General features: G+C 36.3%; 1 protein-coding gene across 3 annotated transcripts in view; it reads left to right on the forward strand.

Moving 5' to 3' along the window:
* RAP1A (RAP1A, member of RAS oncogene family) overlaps window positions 1–21,770 on the forward strand; it is a 78,793-nt gene extending 57,023 nt beyond the window's left edge. For all 3 annotated transcript variants that reach the window (XM_082616188.1, XM_082616189.1, XM_082616190.1), the window contains exons 3-8: window positions 750–818; window positions 2,875–2,931; window positions 5,865–6,005; window positions 7,470–7,613; window positions 12,636–12,751; window positions 20,923–21,770. In XM_082616188.1, the coding sequence (XP_082472314.1) occupies window positions 750–818; window positions 2,875–2,931; window positions 5,865–6,005; window positions 7,470–7,613; window positions 12,636–12,722 (498 nt within the window). In that variant the 3' untranslated portion in view covers window positions 12,723–12,751; window positions 20,923–21,770. The remainder of the gene's footprint in view (window positions 1–749; window positions 819–2,874; window positions 2,932–5,864; window positions 6,006–7,469; window positions 7,614–12,635; window positions 12,752–20,922) is intronic.
* The last annotated feature ends 1,456 nt before the right edge of the window (window positions 21,771–23,226 follow it).

Below are 23,226 nucleotides of genomic sequence, written 5' to 3' on the forward strand. Positions count from 1 at the left end.
TAGGAAATATTTCACAACCATCTTCTGTACTTCTTTTCATTTACTGAATGGTAAAATACCTAGTTTCCCATCTTTGCTTGTAGAAATTTTAGAGATAAAAGTAGATTATCTGAAAAAGATGAGTAGGTAATGTTTTCCTATGCAAAGAGTAAGGCTTTGGAATCAGGAAGACATATGTTTGAATCTCAGCTGGCAAATCAGAAAAATAACTGCTTCTGGGGTGAATATGAAATTTGAATGTCATTATAAATTTAATAAACTCAATAAATTTTAATTCCCTCTTCTGTTTTCCCCCACAATTAGAAAGACTGTTTCAAGACTTTTTAAAATTTACAACCATTTGTCTCTCTCCTTTGAGGGTATGAGATAAAACTTGCTATAGATACATAGAGGGGTAATAGGAGTTTAAATACTGATAAATTTTCACATTTTAGTAAATTAGAATCCATGTCCTTATTTGTATCTTCGTTGTATTTTAAAACTTAATACAGTAATTATTTTAACAGTGTAGTGTCAGCAGCAGCATTGCTGGCAGTTTTTAACATGACCACCTCCTTTCATAAGTGTACTCTTAATTATGAATGTATCCTTATATTGAAAAATAATGACACTTCACATTTGCATGTTTACACAGAGTTTTCATATAATTACATTTAACCGTTACCACTTTGCGAAGTTAAGTAACATTTAAGAGGGGCTGATTTTTCTTTTAAGTCCTTAACTTTTGTCTGCTTTTTTTAAATTTCTAGACAGTTCAATTTGTTCAGGGAATTTTTGTTGAAAAATATGACCCAACGATAGAAGATTCCTACAGAAAGGTAAAATATGAAACTTGCATACACATGCTTACAAGTAGTTTCTTATGACTTTAAAACTTGATCCATGGAATTGCTTTTTTGAAAATAGTTTTGAGAAATGATACAGATGTTCTGTATTTGTTTTTAAAAGTTTCACCAAGACAAAGTACTTTTCGTAGAACACTGCTTATTAGCTATAGAAAGCTCCATGTTCTGTTACTGATTAGTAATCTGTTCTTTAATGTACACATTTTCCTGGTGGGAATTCTTTTAATGTAGAAGAATTGCATATAAATAGGTATATTTTTGATTACTCTTTTTGTGAACTAAAATTAAGAACACTTTATGCTTGAAGTTATATAGTAACTGAAAGTTATTTTTGTTTAGTTGCATAATAACTTAAAAAATATTTCTCCTTTAAACTGTAAAAAGTTAAAGAGTTGGATTCTGTATAATACTCTAAGGGTGGATACATGACATTGTACATTTGTCCCAACCCATAGAAAGTGTAACATCAAGAGTAAAACTGCTAACTGTGGACTTTGCATGATAATGATGTGTTGATACAGGAAGGTTCATTGATTCTCACAAATGTACCGCTCTGATGCAGGATGCTGATAGTGGGCGAGGCTAGCAGGGAGCAGGAAAAGGGTGTATGGGAACTCTGTACTTTCTGCTCAGTGTTGCTGTGAACCAAAAGCTGCTTTCCAAAAAGTAAAGCTTATTTAAAAGGAAAAAAAAATTTAATAGTTGGTCTTGACAAAAAATACTCTTTTATTTAACTATAAGACTAGCTAGAATTGTGGAGAATTTTCATGATTTTATTTCCCAAGTATGTTATGGGGGGGAAGAGACAGTGTTGTAAGAAGGCCTAGTAACCAACGATATACCCCACTGCCCCCCAAAAAGATTGACCTGCTTTTCAACAAATAAGGAAGGATTGCTTTGGTAGATGTTTTAAAATTTACCTTTAAATAGTGCTGTAACTTTTGCTGAATTAAGTTCATCAAGCCTACTGGCAGAGCAGTTTCGTTATCTGTAAATTGGAAACAAAACTGTGATATATATTGAGAAACTACAGACCTAATTCATTGTTCATTGAACATGCCCATTCACAGATTGTGCAGGTTATTATCACATTTGTCCCATAAGTGGTAGACAGTGAGTTTGTACATCCACCTGTGGTGCTCCTCATCAATTCCTGATCTGGCAGAGAAGCAGAGTTTAAAATAGTCCTTAGGTTAATATGTTTATTTTTAGAAGACCATGGTGCATTACTGAAATTTCCCCCAAATAAGCTGCTGGTTAAAGCTTTAACTACAAACGGAGATCTGTACTTTGAGTGTTGAAGCACTTTTCTTAATCCCTTCTTTATTAAAAATTTTCCTCACAGCTAATAGTTGATACTTTCTTTAGGACAACCTTCTCTTCTATAAAGCCCTGGGAAAGTAGAATTCAGTATATGAAATTTCACCTTATACACACAGCTTTTCCAAAGAAGTACCTTTTTTTAAAGTCTTGAGAACTATATAGGTTCAGTGTTACTGTGTTCCCTTTATCTCTTAAAAATTTCCTTTGTATTAAATTTGGGGCATATTTTAGTAAAACTTTGACAACTTGAATCTGGTAAATTGGCAAAGTTTTCTTTACCCCCAGATATTGGCTGTGTTTTGAGCTGCTTTTGTGCTTTGTTTTGAAGATAATATAAATATACATACTTCATACATTTTTTTTCCCTGTTAGAACTATACCTGTTTGTTGCAGTTTTTCTTAAATTGCAGAATATGACCATTGGCTTCTAGTAATAACAAAAATCATTACTCAGAGTTCATAATGGTCAGAAAAATACCTAAACTCAGGATTAACAGTCCTAGCTTCTGTATTATTAATAGAATGTGTTTGAGACCTCCTGTTCTTTACTGTAGTACCAAGTTGGTCTCCACCAATACAGCAAACTGCTAGAGAAAGGTGTTATAGTTGTAAATAAGGACTTTGAGTGAAGAGGTGGGAGGAAAACAGACTGACATTTTGATGTTACTTTTTCATCCCCCTCCACCCCCCGCCCGGACCCTAACAGCAAGTTGAAGTAGACTGCCAACAGTGTATGCTCGAAATCCTGGATACAGCAGGAACAGTAAGGATGTTTTCTCTTTTTTTTGGCGGCGGGGGTGGGGACAGATTTTCATTTGTGAACAGTATTTGGTCACCTGAATGATTTCTGTGAGTAAAAGCATTTGTTCTGATTAAGAACGTTAAGTCTCTAAATGTAGGGCTTCTTAAATTTTCTTATGTGCGTGAAACTATCTATGATGTACTTAATGCCCACATATCACTATTAAATTGTATGTTGCATTCACCTACAGAATCTGTGTGTTGAGTTTCTTTTCCCTGTATTGAGGTAAGGATTATGCTCTTAGTGCTTTAAACGAACAAACAAAAGGAAAGTATTTTAAATACAGAATTTTAGTTAAAATAGGTATTTCTCTGGGTTTACATAAGACTAACTCTTGACACCATGGTCATTCATTTATTAAAAAACTTTTTTGCTTTTTATTAGCATTTTAACATTTCAAGGGACTGGTGACAGATACGTGTATTCTGACAAAAATCTTTAGGATTATTTTGAGCCTCATTTTTCACATGCTTAAATGAGTATAATGACGTTTAGTACATTATAGAGTGCTTATAATGATCAAATGAGATAGTGATTATAAATCACTTGGCACAAAATGTCTTTTATATAGTGGTGAGCTCTGTGTATTTGATTTTATTTTCATTGTCTTCATTTGTCATCACCTTTTTAATTGTTTAATTAATTAATGATGGTTTTATTCTGTCACAATGATACTACCACAAAAAATGCACACATTGAATGATTTTCTTCTTTTTTTCCCTCCATATACATAGACTTTACCTATTAGGCAATTCCTAGCTTTAAAATGGATGGTTTTTTTCTTTTTTTTTTTTTGCGGTACGCGGGCCTCTCACTGTTGTGGCCTCTCCTGTTGCGGAGCACAGGCTCCGGACGTGCAGGCTCAGCGGCCATGGCTCACGGGCCCAGCCACTCCACGGCATGTGGGATCTCCCCGGACCCGGGCACGAACCCTCATCCCCTGCATCGGCAGGCGGACTCTCAATCACTGCACCACCAGGGAAGCCCTGGATGGTATTCTTAAATGTTTTAAGTTGTTTTAAAATTCAGCACAAATATTCCCACTATAATTTTATAAATGGTGAGAAAGCTTCAGATCAAAAAAACTTAAGCAGACTGGAGCAATTAGAGTACGAATTATACCATATTTTTCTACTCTTTTGTGGGAAAATGGATCTTGATTCCAATAGGAAACTTTGGATCATTGGAACTCCTTCTTTCTTATATCAGCTGAATTGAGATCTCCCTGTCTTGCCACTTCGCCCAACCCCCAAATTTCCTAGCTTCTGAATCAGCAATGATTCTCCTTTGTTCTCAAAGACCCCAACAGTTAGAAAAAAAAAGTACTTTCTATTTCTTCCTTTCACAGCCTCCACAAGTGTAAGGGCATTGTTTCTTCCTCCTCTTGTCCAAATTAAGAAAATTTTCCCCTTCTGCAGAGATCTTCCGCTTGTGCTCTCAAATATCTTGTATTTTTACCATCCTAGCACTCAGCATGCTGTGTTGTAATTTTCTGTTTACTTCTCTGTCCCCAGTGCCTTGCATAACGTTTGGAAAGTAGTCGATGCTTTTTGATCTTGTTCTAGATCACTCCTTACTCCTTGAGGATTTTTGCTTACTTTCTCCAACACTGCTTTAGTCCGAATTCTTGGTGATTTTAGTATCCAAATAGAATCTTTACGGGTAATATAGATGATCCAGTAGCTTGGCCTCTCAGTTCCTTGACCTCCACCCTGCTTCAGCCATTCATGCCCGTGGTCTTTACCCTAGACTATATGATTACCAGTAACATAATACCATCTTAAATCTCATTTTCAAGTGTCCTACTCTCTACTAACCATCTCTTGTTTCTCCATCTCACTTCCTTTCATACCCTTCAACCTGGCTGTAATCTGCAGTCTGTTAAATCTAACATCTTTGATTATCCATCATATCCTCAACCCCCTCTTTACACAGCTTCAAGTCCATGGTCATTCATAGTCAATCCCTTGGATATATCCTCAACTTCCTTGATTTTTCAGCAACTTTTGACTCAGTAGATCATTATCCTTATCTGTAAAAATTTTATTCATTTGACTTCTAGGAAACAACACTTGCTTGGTTTTCTCCCTGTATGATTCATTACTCCTAAGTCTCCTTTCCTGATTTGTCTTCATTTCCCCAACCTCTTAGTGTTGGAGGGCCTTAGGGTTCAGTACTTGAACTTCTCTTTTCCAAAAACACTACCTTGGACATCATCTTTTGTAGCACCAAAATAATTAAAATCTGTATATAAAAAGGAACTATATGCAGTTTTTCTAAATCACACAGAAACAATTAAAGTGGTTAAGATTTCCCTTCTAATTCTGTAGTTGTTTCTAGTCATGTACGTAGGGGACAGGAACATTCATCTCAAATTTTCCAGAAACCGTGTGTCACGTCTTATGTTTCCTGTCATGATAACATGTAATAAAGAATTCAGGGCTTCCCTGGTGGCGCAGTAGTTAAGAATCTGCCTGCCAATTCAGGGGACACAGGTTTGAGCCCTGGTCCGGGAAGATCCCACATGCCGTGGAGCAGCTAAGCCCGTGTGCTACAACTACTGAGCCTGCTCTATAGAGCCCGCGAGCCACAACTACTGAGCCTGCGTGCTGCAACTACTGAGGCCCGTGTGCCTAGAGCCCATGCTCCACAACAAGAGAAGCCACCGCAATGAGAAGCCCGTGCACGGCAACGAAGAGCAGCCCCCACTTGCAACTAAAGAAAGCCCGCCTGCAGCAACGAAGACCCAATGCAGCCCCCCCCCAAAAAAAATAAATACATACATACATTAAAAAAGAAAAAAATTCAGAAGCTCACTTGTGATTATTCTGATTTAAATTGTTTCAATATACATTTAAGAAGTCATATTTATAATTGTATATTTTTTATTATAGGAGCAATTTACAGCGATGAGGGATTTGTATATGAAGAATGGCCAAGGGTTTGCACTAGTATATTCTATTACAGCTCAGTCCACGTTTAATGACTTACAAGACCTGAGGGAACAGATTTTACGGGTTAAGGACACAGAAGATGTAAGTATTTCTCTCTATATATAGCATACTGCCATCTCTCTGTGGCCAAATAAAAAGTGTCCATTTTTTCTATCAGTAGAGGATTTAGAGGGTATTTACCATGTGCCTAAGAGCCCTGGTGACCAAAAACATTTTTAAGCTTTCTAAATTTACCTACAGATAATATGCTGAGACGGTTAGAAAAGAAGGACACATATGTAAAGTTCTTCTTTCTCCACTGCACTTATGACCTACATGGTGCTATGTGGGTCATAAGTGCAGTGGAGAAAGAAGAATCAAAGAGTACTTGGTAGAAGAAGGGGGACTCCAGTTGGGCTTGGAAAGTTGGTAGTTATGTCAGAAATTGTTCAGAGAACATTATTAAGAACCATAATGCTGTGTTCCTATTTCTAAAATTCTGTTGGTACAGTTTTTACTTAGTTTTTTCCTTTGAATTATGTTAAAGATTTTAATTAACTTGCATTTTTATATTTTTTAATTTTGTTTTTGTTTTAGAATTCTTTTTTAACGTTAATTTTTTATTGTGGTAAAATATACTGTTTTAGAATTCTTGTCTTATTTGATGAATAGCATCATTGTTGTTGTGCCTTTTTGCAAAGATTAAATGTATATTTTACGTTTGTCTCAGTTTTGAGCTACAGAAAGTTCCTTTTCAAAAGTTGTATAAATTAGGATATAAAATTTCATTTGTACCTTCTTCTCTGTTTTTGTGTGTTCTCTCTCATTATTAATGGGAACATAGGCACCTGCTTAGGACCTCAACTTTGGGTAACACTGTAGGCGGGAGGAATTTGCACCATATGACTCATGACCAACCATAACCTAATGAATAGTTCTCTTTCTTCCCATGACTAATTCATCTAAGAGAGTTCTCTTTTCATAGGCAATTACATGCAAATCACTGAACTCTGGTAATGTTAATCTCTTTATCCCATGTAATAAACTAAAGATTGAGTTGTAGATGAAGACATAGCTACTCAGTGGCTGTATTTTTATTCTTACTTCTCTTTAATATCCCGCCTAAGCTAGCCTTCAGATTTAGATATCAGTTGTAGAAGTAAAACTTATTAACGTGTTGGTCTTGCCGCTACTATTGGCATTTTTTGGTCCTGTGAGATGAGGCACTTAAAACACACCAAGACAATGAGTATTGCAGGAGGTTCCTTTTCCTTCAGATTTTTCTACTTGGAATTCAGCCATTAGCATTAGTCCACCTGATAATTTTGGGATTATAGTCTTAAAATAATTTAGCAGATCAGTGTTGTAGAATCTCGTCCATATTTTTTCTGTCTCTTCCCCCTCCATTTTCCCCCCAACACACGTACATACACTTTTTTTTAAGCACTTGATGAAGATTATAGTCCCAAGTAACACATTTCAGTTAGTGGCTGGTAGTTGCTTACTTATAAAAGGCTGAGTAACAAGTATGTTAGGGCTTATTATATGATTTTTTCCTTCCCGCAGGTTCCAATGATTTTGGTTGGTAATAAATGTGACCTGGAAGATGAGCGAGTAGTTGGCAAAGAACAGGGTCAGAATTTAGCAAGACAGTGGTGTAACTGTGCCTTTTTAGAATCTTCTGCAAAGTCGAAGATCAACGTTAATGAGGTAAACTACAGCTGCTAGGCAGCACAAATAAGTGCCTTTTTAGTTTCCTTTCTTTCAAGTTAACAGCCAAAAACATTTTTTTAAAAAGAAAAAGTGGTGTTCTTTTAAGTAGCCTTTATCTATCAATTTATGGAAAACACTAAGTAATTCCTAGAAACCATATTCCTTCTCTTATATGAAATCACTCTGATGGCTGTGATGAGGACACTTACATTTACCTTGTTGGCAAAGAGGTAGTTTAAGTTAAAGAATATGTTTTTTAAAGTCCTGCTAAGCCTCTAAATGATAAGCCAGAAAGTGGTGTGTGAAAATTGTCACATCATCCTTGTATTGTAACAATTACCTATGCAGATGTGTGTAAAAAGGTTGTAAAGTCAAGTAGAAAAATAAAAAAATCAAAGTAGTTACTGTAATGAACTTATGTTGTACAGAAAGATATCATGGAATTTGGTGTTTTGAGTCCTGCTTCCCTTTGGTGCATGACTCAAAGGGAAGAATCTGTGAGTGTGGATGGATATAGAACTATAATTCACTCAGTCTTTTAGGCCTGATACAGCAGGTGCATAAGGCTTTTTTTGTCCGTGACTTAACTACTCCACTATCCTGAGAACATAGCTGGGGACAGGAATGCTTAACAAGTAAGCTTGCCTGCCTGGATATAAAGGGCCAATAGTTTACTGGATCCCTAAAAGATTAGTGCAATCCCCAACTGTGACCACTACATCAAGCAAAATCTTAAGAGGTTCCTTTCCTTTTGTTAATTTTAACATAAGGCTTTTTTTTTTCTTTAAAAAAAAAAAAAAGCAGAATAGGCTTCTTTCCTTTCCCAGTAGTACAAAAGTCTTCATTTGCCAGTGTGCTTGCCATTTGTAGCATCACAGGTAATCAGTCAGAGTTCAGCACACTTACAACATAGATGAGAGTTAAGACTGGTTTAGGTTATCAGAGTCCTCTGGTGTGTTTTTGCTTACAATTTCTCTCTGGCCTTTGGTTCTTTTGGTCACTTTTCCTTCACTGATATTATGGTTGTAGACTATTATTTGACTTTTTAAATGACCAAATTACTTTAAACATGTGGCACGAAAAAAATGTAAGGTTGTGGGACTTCACTGGTGGCGAGGTGGTTAAGAACCTGCCGGCCAATGCAGGGGACACGGGTTCGAGCCCCAGTCAGGGAAGATCCCACATGCCGCAGAGCAGCTGAGCCCATGCCCTAGAGCCTGTGCTCCACAGCAAAGAGAAGCCACCACAATGAGAAGCCCGCGCACCACAATGAAGACCCAACGCAGCCATAAATAAATAAATAAGTTTTACAAATAATAAGTCAAAGCTTGCCTTTCAGGTAAAACCAGTTTTAATAAATACATAAAAATAAGAAATTCATAAATTTTATTTATTCAGCAAATATTCATTGTGTTCCTATGTTCCACTGTGTTAGATACCAGGGTAACAGTCCTTTAGACAGACACTATTCTTGTCCTCAAGAAGCTTACATCCTAATGGGGAACAAGTCCTGCTGAGATCTTCAACAACAGTTATTTCTAATTCACTGCCAAGTAAATGAAAGGAAGTATGAAATGCTTCCAGTTTCAACTTTCTCTGTTGTGGAATTACAGTTTCATAGATGTTATCCTGAAAAACATGGCTGATCATAAAATGTTAATTTTTGGTTTAGTCTCCCCACCACCACCACCAAAAAAGAAAAGAGAGAAAACTTTGAGGTAAAACACATAAACACATGAGGTAAAACAATGAGCTTGGCTAGGGGAGTAGAAGTGCACGGTGACCATCTGCAGGATGATTGGCCTTAGAGATCTAGTTCCTGTTGTCCTGTGATCACCCTCACTGGTACCCGACCACCAAGTTCATAGCGCTTGGCCAAGGTTGAGTTGGGCCAGGGTCCAGTGAGCACAGTGGACCGGAGGTATTCCTTACCTTTCAAGCATTACCTGTTTGTGGGAACTTACATGCTACTAAATCTCCCTCCTCTGGTTTCAGTTTCCCATGCAGCAGAGGTACTTTTTCACAGTAGCCTCATTAAAATCAACCGTTGACATGAAGGTTTATAAAACAAAAATAGAAAAAAAAAAATACAACAAAATGAAATATATCAGCTACTTAAGGTTCTTTACTCTTTTGGAAAACATATAAACTTTATGCTAGAAATTCTTGAAAGTGTAATAATTTCTTTCTTTTAATATTTTTCTCTTGATAGCCTAATAATCCAACTACAGAGTTTTGGGGGTAGTTAATAGTTCCTCAGATAGCTAATGCCTTGAAAATATGTGTGTGATTTCTGAGTGCCTGAAGATAGAGAGATCATACTTTCACACAATTGAACTCTTGGACTCAAGTTTGAAATCATACAGGGACATCCTGCTTAACTATATTGCCCTCTAATTCTCTACTATCTATATCAGAGAATATATAATATATAATTTTTTTAAAAAAACTCTTGGGACCTTCCTGGAGGTCCAGTGGGTAAGACTCCATTCTCCCAATGCAGGGGGCCCAGGTTTGATCCCTGGTCGGGGAACTAGATCCCGCATGCACTCCGCAAGTAAGAAGTCCGCATGCCTCAACTTAAAAAAAAAAAAAAAAAAAATCCCACATGCTGCAACGAAGATCCTGCGTGCCACAGCTAAGACCCAGCACAGCCAAAATAAATAAATAAGTAATAATAAATATTTTTTAAAAAGTAAAAAAAACTCATCATTTTTGTTGTGTTTTGAAAGTAGTACATAGTTGTATCAGAATCACATCAGTCTTAATCAAGAGTTAATTGTTCTTTGCTGATGCTGGAATAATAATTGGAATCAAAACATCCCAATTAAGGAATGATAGAGGGATTGAGAAATTATTCTGTGTTCCCTCTAGATTTTTCTGTAGTTCAGAAGGATGAGGAAGAACCTAGACTGAGGGCTTTCAGCATATCTAACCAAATAACTATAGTTCGAACTTGCCCTCATCACTGCTGCTGTGAGGTAGGCACCGTTTGCCAAGGAAATCCTTAAGGGTAATACCACAAAACCAGTTACCATTTTGTTTAGTGCCAGAAACCCATGGCTACCATGAAGAAACATGCTGTTTTGATTAATTTACTATTTTAGTTTATCCTTTTGTTATTTTTCACTTCTAGATTATGCACTGAGGCTGGGGAACTAATGAGATTTTGTTTATGGCTTATGAATATTAAGTTCTTGAAGGGCTTTGGAGTTGTGAAACAGAAACTACCATTTTGTTCATAAACTCTTATGTTTTCAACTTCCTTAGAAATAAGATAATAGAATTAAATGGTTTAATGAAAATGGGAGAGTGGGTAGGATGGACCAGAAAGAAAAGAATATAAATGAGTCAATAGCTTTGGGATAAATCTATTTATCCCAAAGCGGGGTAAATGAAGGGGTCCCCCCTTCAACAATTAATTTAGGCTTGTAATCTTAGGACCATTATTTTTTAAATTGAAGGTACAATAATATGTGTTATAGGTGTACAGTGTAGTGATTCATAATTTTTAAAGGTTTTACTCCATTTATAGTTATTATAAAATATTGGCTATATTCCCCATGTTGTACAGTATATCATTGTAGCTTATTTTATACCTAATAGTTTGTACCTCTTAACCCCTACTCCTATATTGCCCCTCCCCCCTTCCTCTCCCCACTGGTAACCACTAGTTTGTTCTCTGTATCTGTGAGTCTGCTTCTTTTTTGTTATATTCACTAGTTTGTTGTATTTTTCAGATTGCACATATAAATGATATCACACAATATTTGTTTTTCTCTGTCTGACTTATTTCACTTAGCATAATGCCTTCTAAGTCCATCCATGTTGCTGCAAATGGCAAAATTTCGTTCTTTATAGCAGAGTAGTATTCCATTGTATATATACACCACATCTTTATCCATTCATCTGTTGATGGATACTTCCATATCTTGGCAGTTGCAAATAATGCTGCAATGAACATTGGGGTGCATGTATCTTTTATGTAATATTTATTTATTTATTTATTTATTTACTTCTTTACTTACTTACTTTGGCTGCACCAGGTCTTAGTTGTGGCACTGGGGATCTTTTTTTTTAGTTGCGGCATGCGGACCTCTTAGTTGCAGCACGCATGTGGGATCTAGTTCCCTGACTAGGGATTGAAACCGGGCCCCCGAATTGGGAGCATGGAGTGTTACCCACTGGACCACTAGGAAAGTCCCAAGGGGTGCATGTATCTTTTCAAATTAGTGTTTTTGGGTTTTTTTGGATATATACCCAGGAGTGGGTCCTCCTGGGTCATTGCTGGGTCATATGGTAGCTCTGTTTTTCGTTTTCTTGAGGAACCTCTATACTGTTTTCCACAGTGGCTGCACCAATTTACATTCCCACCAACAGTGTAGGAGGGTTCCCTTTTCTTCACATCTTCATCAATATTTGTTATTTGTGTTCTTTTTGATAATTGCCATTCTAACAGCTGTGAGGTGATATCTCATTGTGGTTTTGATTTGCATTTCCCTGATGATGAGCGATGTTGAGCATCTTTTTATGTGCCTGTTGGCCATCTGCATTTCTTCTTTGGAAAAATGTACATTTGGCAAAATGTTACTAACTGGTGAATATGGGTGAAGAAAATACATAAGTTCTTGGTACCTGCAACTTTTCTGTAAGTTTGAACTTTTTAAAAAATAAAGCAAGTATAAAGATATAAGTGAAGCATTAACTATTCTCTTAATAATTAGGTTTTTGAAGCATTGAAGATTCTACTTCACTATCTTGTTTTTTTCACTACTAATTCTTTTTATTAATTTGTTATTGAATATCTCTAAGAGCAAGTGTATTTCCCTCATTGTAAGTAGGTAAGTTGTGCTTTACCCTGACTGAAAATCAGCTGAGGCTTCTTAGAAACCTGCTGTTAAAACAAAGCAGCAAAATACAGATCCAAGAGCAGAATAATATTTCACAGAATCAAGATTGTTTTCTGGAACAAGGTCTCAAATATTGGTTGAATAAGTACTTTTTCTTGCTTTTATTTAGATATTTTATGACCTGGTCAGACAGATAAATAGAAAAACACCAGTGGAAAAGAAGAAGCCTAAAAAGAAATCATGTCTGCTGCTTTAGACCCACAATAAGCAGCAGCTCTGAGCCAGGTAAGATGCTAAAAGCAGAGCAAATACCTTTCTCATCCTCTTATTTTGGGCTTTCCCCAACATGAACCACTTCCCATTTCACCTCTTCGGGTATTTCCAGACTTCTGTAATTTCTAAATGTTTTACATAACTTATAGATATGTTCATCTACTGGATAATTTGTCTCTTTCTCCATGAGATTCTAAGCTGTCTGAGGGAGGGCAAGGATCATGTCTGTTTTGCTCACCAGTACGTCCCCAGTGCCTGGTACAGAATGGGTGTTCAAACAATAGTGGTTGAATGGATAGAAAGCCTTCCAAGGTCACACCGAAATTCAAGCTGAATTGAAGTGGAACAGTGGTTTATCTGAAAATAATTTTTTTTGATGAAATATTTCAAAGTGAGCACACTCATATATATCAGTAATAGTCATTCTTCCTCAGATGTAATCCCAGCCCTGATTCCTGACACAATGGATTAGTTTTGCCTCTCTTTGAACTTAACAGAAACAAAAACACTTAATGTGTTTATGTGTGGCTTCTTTCACTCAAAAATGTTTTTGAGAATAATTCTTGTTGCATACAGCAGTAGTTTATTTTTATTGTATGACTATACTAGCAATATATTTATATGTTCTGCTGTTGATGGACATTTGGGTTCTTTCCAGGAACAAGTATGGTGCCTGTTCACTTTGTATTTTTTCCTTTTTTTTTTTTTGAGATGATCATATGGTTTTTATTCTTCAATTTGTTAATATGGTGTATCACATTGATTTGCATATATTGAAGAATCCTTGCATCCCTGGGATAAACCCCACTTGATCATGGTGTATGATCCTTTTAATGTGCTGTTGGATTCTGTTTGCTAGTATTTTGTTGAGGATTTTTGCATCTATATTCATCAGTGATATTGGTCTGTAATTTTCTCTTTTGGTAGTATCTTTGTCTGGTTTTGGTATCAGGGTGATGGTGGCCTCATAGAATGAGTTTGGGAGTGTGCCTTCCTCTGCAATTTTTTGGAAGAGTTTGAGAAGGATGGGTGTTAGCTCTTCTTTAAATGTTTGATACAATTCACCTGTGAAGCCATCTGGTCCTGAGCTTTTGTTTGTTGGAATATTTTAAATCACAGTTTCAATTTCATTACTTGTGATTGGTCTGTTCATATTTTCTATTTCTTCCTGGTTCAGTCTTGGAAGATTATAGCTTTCTAAGAATTTGTCCATTTCTTCCAGGTTGTCCATTTTATTGGCATAGAGTTGCTTGTAGTAGTCCCTTAGGATGCTTTGTATTTCTGTGGTGTCTGTTGTAACTTCTTTTTCACTTCTAATTTTATTGACTTGAGTCCTCTCCCTCTTTTTCTTGATGAGTCTGGCTAATGGTTTATCAATTTTGTTTATCTTCTCAGAGAACCAGATTTTAGTTTTATTGATCTTTGCTATTGTTTTCTTTGCTTCTATTTCATTTATTTCTGCTCTGAATCTTTATTATTTCTTTCCTTCTGCTAACTTTGGGTTCTGTTTGTTCTTCTTTCTCTAGTTCCTTTAGGTGTAAGGTTAGAAAGGTGTAAGGTAAGATTGTTTATTTGAGACTCTTCTTGTTTCTTGAGGTAGGCTTGTATAGCTATAAACTTCCCTCTTAGAACTGCTTTTGCTGCATCCCATAGGTTTTGGATCGTCGTGTTTTCATTATCATATGTCTCTAGGTATTTTTTTGATTTCCTCTTTGATTTCTTCATTGATCTCTTGGTTATTTAGTAACGTATTGTTTAGCCTCCATGTGTTTGTGTTTTTTACGTTTTTTTCCCTGTAATTGATTTCTAATCTCATAGTGTTGTGGTCAGAAAAGATGCTTGATATGATTTCAATTTCCTTAAATTTACTGAAGCTTGATTTTGTGACCCAAGATGTGATCTATCCTGGAGAATGTTCCATGCGCACTTGAGAAGAAAGTGTAATCTGCTGTTTTTGGATGGAATGTCCTATAAATATCAATTAAATCTACCTGGTCTATTGTGTCATTTAAAGCTTCTGTTTCCTTATTAATTTTCTGTTCGAATGATCTGTCCATTGGTGTAAGTGAGGTGTTAAAGTCCCCCGCTATTATTGTGTTACTGTCAATTTCCTCTTTTATAGCTGTTAGCAGTTGGCTTATGTATTGAGGTGCTCTATGTTGCGTGCATATATATTTATAATTGTTATAGATTCTTCTTGGATTGATCCCTTGATCATTATGTAGTGTCCTTCCTTGTCTCTTGTAACATTCTTTATTTTAAAGCCTATTTTATCTGATAATGAGTGTTGCTACTACTCCAGCTTTCTTTTGATTTCCACTTGCATGGAATATCTTTTTCCATCCCCTCACTTTCAGTCCCTAGGTCTGAAGTGGGTCTCTTGTAGACAGCATATATATGGGTCTTGTTTTTGTATCCATTCAGCAATCTTGTGTCTTTTGGCTGGAGCATTTAATCCATTCACGTTTAAGGTAATTATCGATATGTATGTTCCTATGACCATTTTCTTAATTGTTTTGGGTTTGTTTTTGTAGGTCCTTTTCTTCTCTTGTGTTTCCGACTTAGAGAAGTTCCTTTAGCATTTGTTGTAGAGCTGGTTTGGTGGTGCTGAATTCTCTTAGCTTTTGCTTGTCTGTAAAGCTTTTGATTTCTCCATCGAATCTGAATGAGATCCTTTCCTGGTAGAGTAATCTTGGTTGTAGGTTCTTCCCTTTCATCACTTTAAGTATATCATGCCACTCCCTTCTGGCTTGTAGAGTTTCTGCTGAGAAATTAGCTGTTAACCTTATGGGAGTTCCCTTGTATGTTATTTGTCATTTTTCCCTTGCTGCTTTCAATAATTCTTCTTTGTGTTTAATTTTTGCCAATTTGATTACTATGTGTCTCTGCATGTTTCTCCTTGGGTTTATCCTGTATGGGAGTCACTGTGCTTTCTGGACTTGGTTGGCTATTTCCTTTCCCATGTTAGGGAAGTTTTCGACTATAATCTCTTCAAATATTTTCTCTGGTCCTTTCTCTCTCTTCTCCTTCTGGGACCCCTATAAAGTTGTTGCATTTAATGTTGTCCCAGAGGCCTCTTAGGCTGTCTTCATTTCTTTTCATTCTTTTTTCTTTATTCTGTTCCACAGCAGTGAATTCCACCTTTCTGTCTTCCAGGCACTTATCCGTTCTTCTGCCTCAGTTATTCTGCTGTTGATTCCTTCTAGTGTAGTTTTCATTTCAGTTATTGTATTGTTCATCTCTGTTTGTTGTTCTTTAATTCTTCTAGGTCTTTGTTAAACATTTCTTGCATCTTCTCGATCTTTGCCTCCATTCTTTTTCCGAGGTCCTGGATCATGTTTACTATCATGATTCTGAATTCTTTTTCTGGAAGGTTGCCTATCTCCGCTTCATTTAGTTGTTTTTCTGGGATTTTATCTTGTTCCTTCATCCGGTACATAGCCCTCTGCCTGTTCATGTTGTCCATCTTTCTGTGAATGTGGCTTTTGTTCCACAGGCTGCAGGATTGTAGTTCTTCTTGCTTCTGCTGTATTCCCTGTGGTCGATGAAGCTATCCTGTGCACTTTCTTGTACAAGTCTTTATGTACACGTGCATGCATTTCTGTTTGCTGTGTGTGTGTGTGTATGAATGAAATGGCCGGACTCTACACTATATATGTGGTAGCTTTGGTGGATACTGCTAAGAAGTTTTTCCAAGTAGTTGTACCAGTTTACACGCCTACTAGCAGTTTACAAGTTCCACATCCCCCCGGATTTGGTATTGTCAGCCTTTGTGCCTTGAGCCATTCTGCCGGATGTGTGTTGGTATGTCTGTAGTTGTAGAAGTCATTTCCCCTCAGGTGTGGGTTGACTTCTTTCAAATGTTTCTTCTGTACGTCTGTAGGTAGTAGTCGACTTTAAATACCACTTAAGTTTTCATTAAGTGAACTCATTGGAGAGAAATGAGTGGCCGCATTGAAGCTGCCTATCACGTAAGCAACCAGGCCGTGTGGGACCATTTGTTTTCCTTTAATTATATATTTAAATCCCCTGAACAGTTTCTACTTATGTTCATCAACTCTATAAACATTACCATAAAAGAATATTTTCATGGAGTGGATTTATGATGTAATTTGATGCTAATTATGGGACTGTTACTAAACTGGGTCTGCTTAGAGGAAAGTTGGTTGTGCTAAAACTCTTGTAAGTCTCTTGGGTCTGTTTAGTAGATTACATCTTCTAGAGCACCAAATTAACTAATATGTGCTTCCTTAGAGATATGAATGAATCTCTCTTAGGGGAAACAACTGAGTAATTGTACCCCTTTTTGAAATGAAGTAGAGGGAAAACAGACAGAAAGGAGTAAAGGTCACAGATTGCCTCTGGTAGTGAGATTTCGGAAAAACAGCTTCTGGCCAAATGCTTGCTTAGGCTTTTAGTGAAATCTTGAGTCAGTAACTATATTTTTATTTATTTTTATTTTTTTATTTTTTATTTTTATTTTTTTAATTTTTTGCTTTATAACAAATTTAATCAGTTATACATATACATGTTTCCATATCCCCTCCCTTTTGCGTCTCCCTCCCACCCTCCCTATCCCACCCCTCCAGGAGGTCACAAAGCACCGAGCTGATCTCCCTGTGCTATGCGGCTGCTTCCCACTAGCTATCTACCTTACGTTTGGTCGTGTATATATGTCCATGCCGCTCTTTCACTTTGTCACAGCTTACCCTTCCCCCTCCCCATATCCTCAAGTCCATTCTCTAGTAGGTCTGTGTCTTTATTCCTGTCTTACCCCTATGTTCTTCATGACATTTTTTTTTCTTAAATTCCATATATATGTGTTAGCATACAGTATTTGTCTTTCTCTTTCTGACTTATTTCACTCTGTATGACAGACTCTAGGTCCATCCACCTCATTACAAATAGCTCAATTTCGTTTCTTTTTATGGCTGAGTAATATTCCATTGTATATATGTGCCACATCTTCTTTACCCATTCATCCGATGATGGACACTTAGGTTGTTTCCATCTCCAGGCTATTGTAAATAGGGCTGCTATGAACATTTTGGTACATGTCTCTTTTTGAATTATGGTTTTCTCAGGGTATATGCCCAGTAGTGGGATTGCTGGGTCATATGGTAGTTCTATTTGTAGTTTTTTAAGGAACCTCCATACCGTTCTCCATAGTGGCTGTGCCAATTCACATTCCCACCAGCAGTGCAAGAGTGTTCCCTTTTTTCCACACCCTCTCCAGCATTTATTGTTTCTAGATTTCTTGACGATGGCCATTCTGACTGGTGTGAGATGATATCTCATTGTAGTTTTGATTTGCATTTCTCTAATGAGTAAAGATGTTGAGCATCCTTTCATGTGTTTGTTGGCAGTCTGTATATCTTCTGTGGAGAAATGTCTATTTAGGTCTTCTGCCCATTTTTGGATTGGGTTGTTTGTTTTTTTGTTATTGAGCTGCATGAGCTGCTTATAAATTTTGGAGATTAATCCTTTGTCAGTTGCTTCATTTGCAAATATTTTCTCCCATTCTGAGGGTTGTCTTTTGGTCTTGTTTATGGTTTCCTTTGCTGTGCAAAAGCTTTGAAGTTTCATTAGGTCCCATGTGTTTATTTTTGTCTTTATTTCCATTTCTCTAGGAGGTGGGTCAAAAAGGATCTTGCTGTGATTTATGTCATAGAGTGTTCTGCCTATGTTTTCCTCTAAGAGTTTGATAGTGTCTGGCCTTACATTTAGGTCTTTAATCCATTTTGAGCTTATTTTTGTGTATGGTGTTAGGGAGTGATCTAATCTCATACTTTTACATGTCCCTATCCAGTTTTCCCAGCACCACTTATTGAAGAGACTGTTCTTTCTCCACTGTACATTCCTGCCTCCTTTATCAAAGATAAGGTGACCATATGTCCGTGGGTTTATCTCTGGGCTTTCTATCCTGTTCCATTGATCTATCTTTCTGTTTTTGTGCCAGTACCATACTGTCTTGATTACTGTAGCTTTGTAGTATAGTCTGAAGTCAGGGAGCCTGATTCCTCCAGCTCCATTTTTCGTTCTCAAGATTGCTTTGGCTATTCAGGGTCTTTTGTGTTTCCATACAAATTGTGAAATTTTTTGTTCTAGTTCTGTGAAAAATGCCAGTGGTAGTTTGATAGGGATTGCATTGAATCTGTAGATTGCTTTGGGTAGTAGAGTCATTTTCACAATGTTGATTCTTCCAGTCCAAGAACATGGTACATCTCTCCATCTATTTGTATCATCTTTAATTTCTTTCATCAGTGTCTTATAATTTTCTGCATACAGGTCTTTTGTCTCCTTAGGTAGGTTTATTCCTAGATATTTTATTCTTTTTGTTGCAATGGTAAATGGGAGTGTTTCCTTGATTTCACTTTCAGATTTTTCATCATTAGTATATAGGAATGCCAGAGATTTCTGTGCATTAATTTTGTATCCTGCAACTTGACCAAATTCATTGATTAACTCTAGTAGTTTTCTGGTAGCATCTTTAGGATTCTCTATGTATAGTATTATGTCATCTGCAAACAGTGACAGCTTTACTTCTTCTTTTCCAATTTGGATTCCTTTTATTTCCTTTTCTTGAGTCAGTAACTATAAATCATCAGCTCCTTGAAGGTGATTATTGTTAAAGTTGATGGTATTTGTGTTTCTTTAGGTAAGGGTACAAAGGTAGAAAAAATGAGAACTCCAGTTCCTGTTCTGAAATGTATTTAACTCTTCTATAGTTGTCTGGCTTTTTTTTTTTTTTGGCTGCTTTGGTTCTTTGTTGCTGCGCACGGCTTTCTCTAGTTGCGGCAAACGGGGGCTACTCTTCGTTGCGGTATGCGGGCTTCTCATTGCGGTGGCTTATCTTGTTGCGGAGCATGGGCTCTAGGCACATGGGCTTCAGTAGTTGTGGCACATGGGCTCAGTAGTTGTGGCTTGCAGGCTCTAGAGTGCGGGCTCAGTAGTTGTGGTGCATGGGCTTTGTTGCTCCATGGCATGTGGGATCTTCCTGGACCAGGGCTCGAATCCGTGTCCCCTGCATTGGCAGGCGGATTCTTAACTGCTGCGCCACCAGGGAGGCCCCTGACTGGCTCATTTTTATCATTATCTTAGCTGACCCTCGTTTAATTTCCAGTTCTCAGAAAATGTCCTTTTAGCTTATGTCTAAAGGAAGAGGTGCCATCTCCTGGCCTATTGGAAAAATTCATTCGCACACACCCTACAGTGTACTACTATGAGTTTTACCTTAGAGGAGAGAAATCTTGACCTAAATCTAGAAATAAGACTTTCATCCTGGTTGCATAAATTCTTAGGCTCTAATAGGTAATTCAGCTTACAATCTATTTAATGTTACCTGACATCTCTGTGCATATTTTTTTTCTGTGCATATTTGATAATACCAAATAATAGGTCACTTAGTAATCAGAATACTTTGCAGAGCATTTTGCTGTGATTATAGACTTGAAGTGCCATGTTGATCCCATTAAGAAGTACTGAGATATGGAATAAATTTAAATAGCCACTATAAATGTTTTTAGTAAGAGTATGTGAACCTTAAGGGCAGCTTACCTAGCCTTAGCTGTTAGGTAAAATCATACTGAAACATGTTAGTCTCTTTCTAATATGTCCTACTTTTGAAAACTGAGGAAAGAAATTCATCTTCAGGAAATTATTCCTTTAACCTAATTCTTTTCTGCTGAGCAGTAAACCTAACTTTGAGTCTTCTGCCCTTGAAAATGGGCATCAGCTCTTTCTGTATCATTTCTTCTTGTCCTAGCCTGAATTGGAATAGGTAACCCTAATATAAATAATCATAAAATGGTTGAATAAAGAATTTCCATTGGGAAGTTGATGCAGGCATGAGTTGTTTCCTTAGTGGAAAAGGAACCTTTAAAAATAAGATGACAGTGGGGTAGAAATGAAATAATCAGTGTTTTCCTCTTTACAGACAGGACTGCCAGATACATTGTGAAACACTAAGTATAATAAAACTATTTTTTAAACATTTTTAAAGGGAGTTTAAAATCCCTTGTTACTATATATGTTTAATATAATTTAGTTATCTAATAATGATCAGCCAAGATCATTATTTCTCTCTGTATTATTAGATATCTACTTATTTACTATCATCTTCTGACATCAAGGTTAACCATATATATCAGTATATATATATCTGTATCTATTCAATGTTCTAGATTACAGGAATGAAGAACTGTTGCCTAATTGGAAAGTGCCAGCATTCCAGACTTCAAAAAATAAATCTGAAGAGGCTTCTCCTGTTTTATATATTATGTGAAGAATTTAGATCTTATATTGGTTTGCACAAGTTCCCTGGAGAAAAGAATTGCTCTGTGTATATCTCTTGGAAAATAAGACAATAGTATTTCTCCTTTGCAATAGCAGTTATAACAGATGTGAAAATAAATATACTTGACTCTAATATGATTATACAAAAGAGCATGGATGCATTTCAAATGTTAGATATTGCTACTATAATCAAATGATTTCATATTGACCTTTTTATCATGTTTCCTCCCTGTCAAGCACTAAAAAGTTGAACCATTATACTTTATATCTGTAATGATATAGACTATGAAAATTTCCCCTCAGACTCATTGCAGCAGATAACTTTTTTGAGTCATTGACTTCATTTTATATTTAAAAAATTATGAAATATCATTCTGTCATTATATTCTAATTAAAATTGTTTGTGCATAATGCTTTGGAAAAATGGGTCTTTTATAGAGAAAAAAAACTGGGATAACTGATTTCTATGGCTTTCAAAGCTAAAATATATAATATACTAAACCAACTCTAATATTGCTTCTTGTGTTTTACTGTCAGATTAAATTACAGCTTTTATGAATGATTAAATTTTAGTACATTTTCATTTGGTTTGTGTGTTTTTGTTATTGTTTATAGATTTAAGGCCTTTATTTTATAATGATCACATTGTTTTAAATGCAGCAGTAGCTCCTTCCTGGCTGGTACCTGCAGAACACTTGGCTTTAAACCCCTAAGTAAATGGTGATTTCTCTACAAACAGACCTCGCACTTTCTGTTCTATATATATTTATTCCTATTATACAGTAAAATACATCAGACTACATACAATAGTTTTGTATATTCTCTCTTGATCTTAAAGATTGTATCTTATTGAATAAAATATCCCACTGTGTATTATTTTTATATGTAAAAAGATAAGTTTAATACTGTATCAGGGTTTAACTTTTACTACTTCAAATCTTCCACAGGTTGTAATTTCAAGGGAATCATTTTGCCATTGTTAATTTGTTGAGTATAAGTCCACCAATGAAATGTTAATGTAAATATTTTCAAGTTTGCTTTATAATAGATCGAAGAATCTAAGAGAAGTGGGTAAAAGTGAAAAAGCATATAAAGGATGTGTCAGTTGCTTTTTCTTCAACTGTATATGGAGTAGTATAGTGGTAGTCATATGGAAAAGATGGCTAATTTAAATTTTTAGCTGGCTATATAGTGGTGCTTTTCCTTTCCTTCCCAGTTTTTTTTTCTATTTTTTACAAAAAGTGGGGCGTAAGTAGGACATGGACCTAGGGTGATATGACTTATGTACACCATAGAGGTAGAGCAAAACAGCTTGTTAGCCACTTAAGTGCTAGAGAAGGAAAGAAACAAGCTGAGGAAACCCTGTGCCTTGTCCCTGAATGTTGAGGAGGAAACCAGTCCTAGAAGGTCTAAATCATTGCTCAGGGATCTAGATGCTGTCTCGTTGCAACTAGGCGTGAAGCAGTGTTCATGCCTTGTTGAGACTTCCTAGGAGTGTGGTCAGCCCCATCAGTTACTAAATTGAAATTTAAAGATCAGATTTCAAATGTAAGCTCTGACCAACCTGAGAAAATGTTAAAATATTGTAAAAAGCAATTTTGGAAATTGTATTCTTTTAAGTTTCTAATAAACTTAGTTACCTAATACTTACCTTCTACTGATTCAGTTATACATATGTCTGGGACTGAGGGGCCAAAAATCTCATAAATGCAATAAATTTTTTTAAAAAAGTGAAGCATAAGGGCCAGTCTGTCCAGGTCAGTGTAGCATATTTTAAGGTCCTCTAAAGTCATTCTGCTTTGAAACTCACCTCTCAGACATTCCTTTGGACTTAAAATCATAGATAAACATCTCATAAGCGAGCAAACATTGCTAAATATTACCTGTTACATAGATTGTGTCGTTATTTGCCAGATTAAGTAGGAATTATTTTAAATAAGAATAACTCCCAAGTTACAGTCTGCTTGACAAGTAGCATAACTCGATGTCCTCTGTTTTAGGACATGGTAGGAAAAGATGGCAGGTACTGGATTCCTTTGTTACATCTTACACAGTCTACTTGGGATAAAGGTAGAACTGAGAAGAAAAATGCCCTTGTGGCACACAGTAGTGTGCAGAGCAGGACCAGCTGAATTCAGAGACATGCATTGTTATCTCAAAGAAGTCTGCCATTGCTGAGCAAGGTGGAAAGG

This window comes from Mesoplodon mirus (assembly GCF_964341445.2).
Source record: "Mesoplodon mirus genome assembly, chromosome: 3".
NCBI lineage: Eukaryota > Metazoa > Chordata > Mammalia > Artiodactyla > Ziphiidae > Mesoplodon > Mesoplodon mirus.